Source organism: Cryptotermes secundus, unplaced genomic scaffold, assembly GCF_002891405.2.
Source record: "Cryptotermes secundus unplaced genomic scaffold, Csec_1.0 scaffold532, whole genome shotgun sequence".
Classification (NCBI taxonomy): Eukaryota; Metazoa; Arthropoda; class Insecta; order Blattodea; family Kalotermitidae; genus Cryptotermes; species Cryptotermes secundus.
This window is the reverse complement of record NW_019744117.1, coordinates 153,006-162,453: the sequence shown is the minus strand read 5'-3', so window position 1 is coordinate 162,453 and position 9,448 is coordinate 153,006. Positions and strand designations below refer to the sequence as shown.

Here is a 9,448-nt window from a genome sequence, read left to right as displayed (position 1 = left end):
GGGGGGGGGGGGGGGGATTTCCATCTAACTTGGGGCCTAGAAAAGTCTTAATCAGGCCCCAAGTAGGTAGGAATAATGTCTAGATATTTTCGATTGTTGGTGCGATATATTCGCGTAATAACAGCACAATATGCTGATAGTTTAAAGGTCGTCCAGAAAGTAAAGGTCACTTGCGCATAGTACTTGCGCAGGTCAACGAACTGCACCATTTTGAGGTTAATGGGCCTAAGTAGTCTTTTAGTAACAAGCCAAGCGTTTTTTTTTTTTTTTGTATTTAAAAGCGAATAACAACTCGATAACCCCCCGATTTGAAGTGAGAGCCGCAGTTCGGGTTCTGAACACACAAAATGTCTGTCCGATTGAAATTTACTGTCAACTTATTGTGGTGTAATGCTCCAGTCAAGTGCGAGAAAGTGGTGTCGAGTTTTAACTAGGGTAGGACAAACGATCACGACGAGGAAAGCTCCGGGCCTCCGTCCCTCATCACCGAGAACTTGAAAAACAGGATTGCTCAGCTCATCAGGACAAGCAGGCGTTTTCATTCGCCGATTCGTGAAATTGTTGCGGAACGTCTGCACTACGAAAAATAATAGTGCAAGACTGGTGCGACGGATGCTCACGGAAGAGCATCAGAATAAGCGCATTGTTGCTGCTTTGACATTTTGGTGCGTTTATCACCAAGAGGGCGACAATTCTTTGGACCAGAGAGCCACAGGAGGTGAAACAAGGTCTCAAATCGTCCCTGAGAGCTAGGGTCAATTTCATAGGTGGCATCATTCTCATTCACTGTCAAATACCATAAAATTAAAATAGACGTTAACTCGAAAAGTCTTAGCTACAGTACGAGGTGTGGCAATTTAATTCTCGGAATGGCCGCAGCGTGTCGCTGGGGTGTTGAGTCAGGCAAATCCATGTACCCAAGCACGTTTGGACATGTTCCAACTTGCGTTTACATGAGCCACAAACCAAATGAGTCCTTTCCCAAGCAACAGAAGAAGAAGCACATGTCCTTAGTATACTGTTGGCGGGAAAATGAGTGACGAAAATCTTGAGCAGTGGATGAACATCAGTTTTTTGTGAAGATTGGTAAAAGTGCTAGTGAAATGTTAGCCCTATTAACTGCGACTTAAGATTAATACGCTATGAATAAATCGGGTGTTTTCGCATGGCACAGGCGGTTCATGGAAGGGCGAGGAGAGGTGCAAGATGACCCAAAAAGTGGGCAGCCAAAAACGCGAAGGACAGATGCAAATATGGACAGAGTGCGAACTTTGGTGCGCTCAGATCGAAGATTAGGTGTGAGACTGATAACGGAAGAATTTAATATGAACAGGGACCAGTGCGACAGGTTATTACGGAGGATTTGGGAATGAGAAAATTTTCCACAAAGATGGGACCTCGATCCTTGACAGATGACCACAAACAACGTCGGCCTCTCATTTCGTCTGATCTCTTACATAATGCAGAGGTGTTTCATAGGGTCATTACCGGTGATGAAACGTGTTTTTTTCAATACGACCCGGAAAAACCCCAGAGCATAGAATTCACCTTGTCCGAAAAATCACGCATGTCTCGCTCGCAGTTCAAGACCATGCTTGTGTGTTTTTTCGATAATAAGGGGATAGTTCAGTATGAATTCATTGCGTAATGACAAACAGCGAATCAACTGTAATATTTTGAAGTGCTGACAAGGTTACGGGGATCTGTTCGGAGGGAAAGACCTGAACTCTGGCCTGACAAGTGGATTCTCCACGATGACAATGTCATTGCGCATGATGTGTTAAGATTTCGCGAGTTCCTGGCTAAGAAATTACCACAAAAATGGACCATCCATCTCATTCATCTGATTTACCCTCCCCCCGCAATATTTGGCTCTTTTCAAATTTAAAAAATACCCTGAAGGTACAAAGATATACTGAAATTCGTGACAGCCAAAGCATCATAACTTTTTTTTTAATACTAGTGGGGTAGGACTAAGTCCCTTGTACTGCGGCCACTTGTGACCTATTGTACCAGCACCGGATAATAGGTGAGGGTGATTGTCGAGCAACTGGTGGAGTAAAGATTGGCAGGGGAAACCGAAGTACTCGGAGAAAACCTGCCCCAGCGCCACTTTGTCAACCACAAATCCCACTTGACCAGACCCCGGGATCGAACCCAGGCCGCCGCGCTGGGAAGCCAGCGACTAACAGCTTGAGCTATGGCGCGGCCTAACGTGGCAACGTTACTGCGAGGTGTTCCGGGAAACGATTTTCAAAGCTGTTTCCGGCAGTGGCTCAACTGTCTCACGAAATACATAGCTTCACAAGGAGAGTATTTCGAAGGCGACAGCAGCCGCTGGTGCAGAGGCAAGAACATATCTTTCACAGGACCATTCCGGGAATTACATTGGGAAAGGAAAGGCGTCCTTCTGGTGGAATTCATGCCCAAGGGCCAAACCACCAACGTTGCGCCATACTGTGAAATTATGAAGTGGCTACGACGCGCCGCACAAAACCGCCTGCGAAACCAGCTATCGAAAGGAATGTTTCTGCTGTATGATAACGCGCGCCCGCATACTGCAACTAGCACTTCTGTGCTACTTGCTGACTTTGCCTGGGACGCCCCCCCTCCCCCCATTCACCGAACAGTACGGACCTTTCACTTTTTCACACACATGAAGCAGTTTTTGGGTAGCAATCGCTTGGTTAACATTGAAGTGAAGAAGATGGTTAACTTCAGTGAACTGGGGGCAGATTTCTACGATGCAGGCATACTGAAACTCCTCACACGTAAAGACTACCGCCTGAATCTTCATGTGAATTATATAGAAACATTATTTAAAGTCTGTAGTAATGATGTAAAGTAATTTTTAAGCCACAAACGGTATATTTACTATCTGGACGGCCTACTTATAGTTATTTACCATATTATTGATATTATGAACACTTGTAGATCATGAAAAGTTAAACAGTTATAGATCATCACTGCTATAAAAGAACTTCAGCAAGGCAAAGGCAGTTCAGTCCTCATCACCACAAGTCCGTAAGATCCACTTCAATAATATCATCTGATTTACGCTTTTGTGGACCGCCTCTGTGGTCTAGTGGTCAGAGTTCCTGGCTACAGATTCAGAGGTCCCGGGTTCGATTCCCGGCGCTTCAAGATTTTGTGAGAAGTAGTGGGTTTGGAACGGAGTCCACTCAACCTCGTGAGGATAATTGAGGAGCTACTTGAATGGAAATGTAGCGGCTCCGGTCTAGAAAACCGAAATTAACGCTCGTGGGGATTCGTTGCGCTGACCACGCGATACCCTCTGTCCACTAAAACATGGCACTAACTTCGCCGGAAAGCGGCGGTCGCTCGGTCGGTATAGTTCACTTGCGGACTACAGGCCACTGAGTTACGCTTTGGTCTGCGTGTGGCCTCTTTGACCTTTCTTTTGGGCAGTTTCTTGTGGAGAATTCCGTGGCAGGTGCTCAAATTATACAGTATTCATGAAACCCACTGGGGTCTATACATGGACGCCTCTTTTAAAGATTCAATGTGGTCGTGATATTCAGCTTTCTGGGAAGTAGGGGAAATTGTGACAGCGTTTATTACTGTGGCATATTTTCTCAAAGTAAGAAGTTTGGAGGCAGAGAAACAGCCATTGCTAGGAAATGGCCCGTACACACGCAGCAGAGGAACGCGTCATGTACGCTGTGACGTTACGCAACAATAGAAAATGTGTTGCAAGAGGCATTCTCAGTGGGTCCGCGCCACACTCGATGTCACGCAACTGTGCGGTAGACACATTTCTGCATTAGTGAATCAACACAACAGCAGAGGAAGCGACATTTTCTGTGGGTCCGCCCCAAGGCTTTTTTACGAGGGTCTCACGCAGCTAGAATTAGAACTGAGTCGAGTTCCGGAGTTGGCAGTTGCTGCGTAGAACTGAGAGAGTCGGCAGTCGGAGACGATTGAGATTAATGGCGAGAAAGGAATTAGACTGTGCAAAGAAGACTTCATATGTGATCTGAAGTTACTGTGGGACTGTTATAAATCCGTTGCCAGGATACGACTAGTGGAGAGTTTAGACCGAGGACACTAGTGTGTGCGGAGATTAGCGATAGCCCTGTAATTGAGTGTATAAGTGCAATAAATTGAATCATCATATCCAAAACCCGTCTATAAGTCACGCACACCCCCTAGACGTGACATTACGAATGTCTTGACGGAAGATTAGTGTTAGAACGAAGCATTGTTATAGTACAGACACAGTACATTTCATTGTTAATTTTATGTGTTTAATTGAGTGTAATAATGTAACTTTCAGATGAACAACTACTACAGTTTCAAAGAGAACAACCAAGAGCTTCATGAGGATGTACACCCGATGAATATGAGGTTCATAGGCGACGCTGAGGTACTGTCTGTCCTTCCATACCGCGAGCAAACTGGCAGGCGGATCATGATATACAAACTAGGTAGGTAATAATCTTACAAACAGTAAAATTGTAAACTTGTCCCCTGTGCTTAAGTAATTAAACACTACGCCATGAATGAGTATGGGGGAATGGATATATAGATCCACATTTCCTTGACCTCGGCACTACTGGTGGTGAGCGGTCAGCTTCACGCCCCGGCCGCTTTACTCACGGAGGAAGAGCCCTCGGTACCCACTGGATAAGAGGCTGGATGGCCCCCAGAGCTGGTGTGGACAACGTGGAGAAGAGAAAATTCTTTACCCTACCGGGACTCGAACACCTACCCCTCGGTCGTCTAGCCCGTAGCCAGTCGCTATATAGACTGCGCAATCCCGGCTCTAAGCAATAAAACCAGCTAAAAATATATGCTCTTCAGTTCGAGCACTATACCGCTGGTGTCTCTTCTTAATGTTCGGGATGAGGCCTTGCAATAAATGTCATGTTTAGATGGTAGATTAAGGATGTGTCTGGTAGTATTTACAAAAAAAAAGTATGTAACCGAATATTCAGAACACGGAAAAACGTGTAAGTCCGGAATGACTACGAAGTCACAAAGTACCAACGTAATTAGCTTGTTGGCCATGAATTCGAAGCATTGAAACTCGCGTTTAAAACTAAGACCTGTCCACTAAGGTTAAACTTTCAAATTTATACGAACAAATTTGATTTGATTTTCATTCTGGTCCATCACACTAACAATATCATGAAAAGTTAAACAGTTCCGTCTAGTGTGGAACTGTTTTAACTTTTCATGTTATACGAATAAAGTTGATGATAATAATTATAATACTATTAATACTAATAATACATGAGTAATATAGAAAATTCTCCTCGAGGACTACAGCCATTTCGTGGAGAGGCGGTTTGGGCGCCCCAATGACCCTGAGAGCTATGTTGGCGGGAGCGTATCACTTGGTGAGACAGGTAGAAGGATAGGGGCCAGACGAAGTGTAGTCCTTGGCCCTCCAGACAAAATTTAGTTACGAAACCACGGAGGACGTGGAGACCAGACCCACATAGGCATGTAGCGCCAGCAAGAAAGAGAAGAAGGGAATGTTGAAAATAATATCAAACTACGTATATGAAGCTATTGGAGGAATCCTGATTGTTATAGGCCGGCCCATTAAAAGAAAGTCAATCCTAATTAGGAGAAATATAGAAGCAACTCAGAATGGACTTATTCAGAAGAAATATTAAGGTTTAGTGATGATACTATTCACGGATATTTAGCTATAACAACGTCGCTGTTCGGAATTAACACGCACATTGCATCAACAGTTAACACGAAATGTCAAGCAAGACTGTATCTGTAACCACCGAGACCACTGGGAAGACCAAGGCGTAGGTGGGTGGACAGTATTAAAATGGATCTTAGAGAGATAGGATAGGATGGCATGGATTGGCTTAATCTGGCTCAGGATAGGGACCAGTGGAGGGCTCTTGTGAACACGGTAATGAACCTTCGGGTTCCATAAAATGCTAGGAAGTTCTTGAGTAGCTGCACAACTGGCGGTTTCTCAAGAAGGGCTCAGCTCCATAAGTGAGTCAGTTTCCAGGCCAGGATTCTATCTCTTGACTTTCTGAATACAGAGCAGGCTTGCTAGTCTGTGAACCCCGACGTTCGGTTACACAAGCTGTACTGAAAGATACAGTACTTCAGATACACAGACCAAATTGATTGTCATTAGGAATTTGACACCGTGTAGTATGGTAGATACATATCAACTTTTCGGAGAAACCTGCTACCTCAGTCTTCAGGGTACAACAGCTCTGAAATATTTATAAGTATCCACCAGACAACACGGCGTCACATCGCAGAAGACAGTAGGTACAAGTATTTATAGTTACAGCCTTGAGATCCTAAATAACATATGTAAAATATTGTGGCGTGCCGCCTAAAAGCCTGAATATAGAAGTCGGAAAATAACAGAGACGTCCATTGCCGTGCAACGGCTCAATAAGCGTTGTTCACGCAACAAACAATATGCTAGAGATAAAATCAACATGTTATCTAAAAATGAAAATACATTTTCGCGGCAACGAGTAGACCAGCTACTGATACACTATCTAACACGGGAAACGAAACCATTGAAGAAGGTGTCTCCTAGTCCGTCCGACTATAGAAGATAGATCAGAGGAGACCAGAACGGAGGTCAGACCAGAGTAGAATCGAGAATAGGTTAGATCAGAGGAGACCAGAGCGGAGGACAGACCAGATGAGTATCTACGACAGATCAGAGAACAGGTCAGGAAACAGATCAGAGGCGAACAGAGCGGAGCCGAGATCAGAGAGAAACCAGCTCAGCCAAGAACCAGAAGACGAAACGTGAGAGACGTCGGACTAGTCACGTCGCATCGTCTGGAAGACGTTACATCAGAGTGCTGCTAAATGTAAATGTAAATGTAAATGTAAATGTAAACGACTTGTCCAGTAAACAGCTTCGTCTAATCCGGAACCCAATAATTTCCTGTCGCGTTACCGGGATACGTGACAATATAAAGTGTAATTCTTAACATTCTTTTTACTTTATATCATGTATCGAAGCCGTGGATCTGACCACTCACCCGAGTTTCACCTCCACCCTTCTCACACATATTTATTATGTGGTGCTTACTCAATCAAACCCAGGAGCAGCTTCATCTTTTCATTATTGACGTTATATATAATGAGCGAGTTATTAAGATAATTTATTAAATTATATTCAGCCTTTTTTTGTGATATTAGGATAGTACAGAATGGAAACGTACCCGAAGTTAATTTCGCCCGAGGACCTGCTTAATGTAGACACGCATCGCGCCTCTATACTTTCGGAAATAAAAAAAAAGTGGAAGGACAGTGTAACCTTGCAGCGAGATACTTTGCCTCGGTCTTCGTTTCATTCCGTGGGAGAACAGCTGTTCAATCGCCACTTGCTAAAATAATTGCTTTGAAGTCGGAGGCCGGGATATTGTGTGGCGACCAAAGAGGCCGCTGCCCATGGCCACAGATAATTAAAATATAAGTCACATGATTCGTTTTGGTTTCCTTTGAGCTTTTTTCTGATTAATATGTTAGTCTCCTGAACCTGCTGAAATATGGAGATAAGTCGAACTCTTTATGCAATATATTAAATCAGCCGATCAAAGTGGCCACCCGGTTTGACACTTTCATTCATTCATCAGTAATCTGTCAAGACGACAGGTCCACAGTCTCTTCCAAAACAGTTCCTCCACTTGATGCGGTCTAGAGCTTTCTCCTTAAAATGAAATTTGCAATATATACTTATATATATATATATATATATATATATTTGCAATATATTTTATGCAATATATTAAATCAGCCGATCAAAGTGGGCACCCGGTCTGACACAAGCACGCTCAAACATTGGGATCGTTGAATCGAATCTCACTCGAGACATGCATGTCTGGTCGCGTTTTTCCTGTGTTGGTTATGTTGTCCTGTGTACGTAGCGGCCTTGCGATAGGGCTGATCATCCATGCAAGGAATCTTACCAACTGTCTATAAGAGCCATAGTTACATATTCATCCTGATGGGAGGCAGGCCAGAGGACCTAATACGATCTGTAGAAGAAGAAGAAGAAGAAGAAGAAGAAGAAGAATGAGAAGGTGAAGCCGTCCATATGCTTAACTAATTAAGCACTACGCCATGAAGGTCCATGGGGGAGTGGATGTATAGATCCACATTTTCTTGTCCTCGGCACTAGTTGGAGATGAGTGGTCGGTTTCACGCCCCGCTCGCTTTACCTCCGAGGAAGACCTCCCGGTACCTATTGTACAGGAGGTTGGGTGGACCCCAGAGCCGGTCTGGACGACACGGAAAAGTGAAATTTCTTTACACTACTGGGATTCGAACTCCGACCTCTCGGTCGTCCAGCCCGTAGCCAGTCCCTATACCGACCGTGCTAATCCCTGCTCATAGAAGAAGAAGAAGAAGAAGAAGCAGCAGCCAATGAGTCGGCACTTAGAAGAGCTTATTGAAACGCATTTACCTATTTTCTACAACATTCGACGCATTTCTGAATAATGACACCGGCTGTCACATATTCCAGGCCCTGAATATACAGTATGAAGATTAGTTACACCTCTTCGGATCATTTGAGTAAATATGAATTTTTAATGTTATGGATTTTACAAGGCCGTGAAGAGTTACGTAAATCTCAGGATTACGTATGTAATTATTTATGACAGAAGGAGACATAAATGTTATTGTACTCTGAAGCATTCTTTTTTTATACGTAAAGCGAAGATTTCGAAGCAAACATTGGGAAACTACATAGAAGAGACAGCACAAAGAGAGGTACCGAAGTTGTCTTAAGACTAGTCTCTCGCATTGTGAGGATGTTTATTTAAATATTTGTTGTCTTTTGTTCAAACAATCTTCCATTTCGACCACCACACGGCCGTGACTATTTTTGACGCATTGCAAACTTCTTCAACTTTCATACGAGTGTAGATATTTCCATTGAACATTCTTCAATGTCAGGATAAAATGACATACATGATGTTCCTAAGGCTACTCCTCTGACTTCAGGTGCAGGTCTCTTCGCCTGCGGATTTCTTATACTTTTCCTTCTACCCTGAAGATGGAGGCGATACGTTCTTCCGAAACGTCGGTTAACACCACATATACACGGTGCCAAATCCCAGAAGACTGCTTTCTTCTAAGACATGAACTGTTTTCGCCCGTTAAGCATTGGGATCGTGGGTTAGAATCCCACTTGAGGCATGGATGTATGTGTTTTTCTGTGTTTGTGCTGTCCTGTGTACAGGTAGTGGCCTTGCGACTAGCTGATACCCCGTCCAAAGAGTTCTACCGACTGTGTAAAACATCAAGAAAATGAAAAAGCGGCCAAGGCCCAAAAAATAACTTTAGAGCCATAGATTAATTGTTGCCTCCTTTAACATCAAAGTGGATATTTGTAACCAGTAGTGCCGGATCACGTTAATGAATAATCGTTATCAGCTGTCTAACTCGTAGAGGAGATAAATAAAATTTT

At 43.7% G+C, this 9,448-nt stretch overlaps 1 protein-coding gene across 3 annotated transcripts in view; it reads left to right on the top strand.

Annotated features, from left to right (window-relative positions):
• Positions 1–9,448, top strand: part of LOC111874496 (alpha-tocopherol transfer protein) — a 69,942-nt gene that overhangs the window by 37,394 nt on the left and 23,100 nt on the right. For all 3 annotated transcript variants that reach the window (XM_023870052.2, XM_033755469.1, XM_033755468.1), the window contains exon 4: positions 4,298–4,448. In XM_023870052.2, coding sequence (XP_023725820.1) covers positions 4,298–4,448 — 151 coding nt within the window. The remainder of the gene's footprint in view (positions 1–4,297; positions 4,449–9,448) is intronic.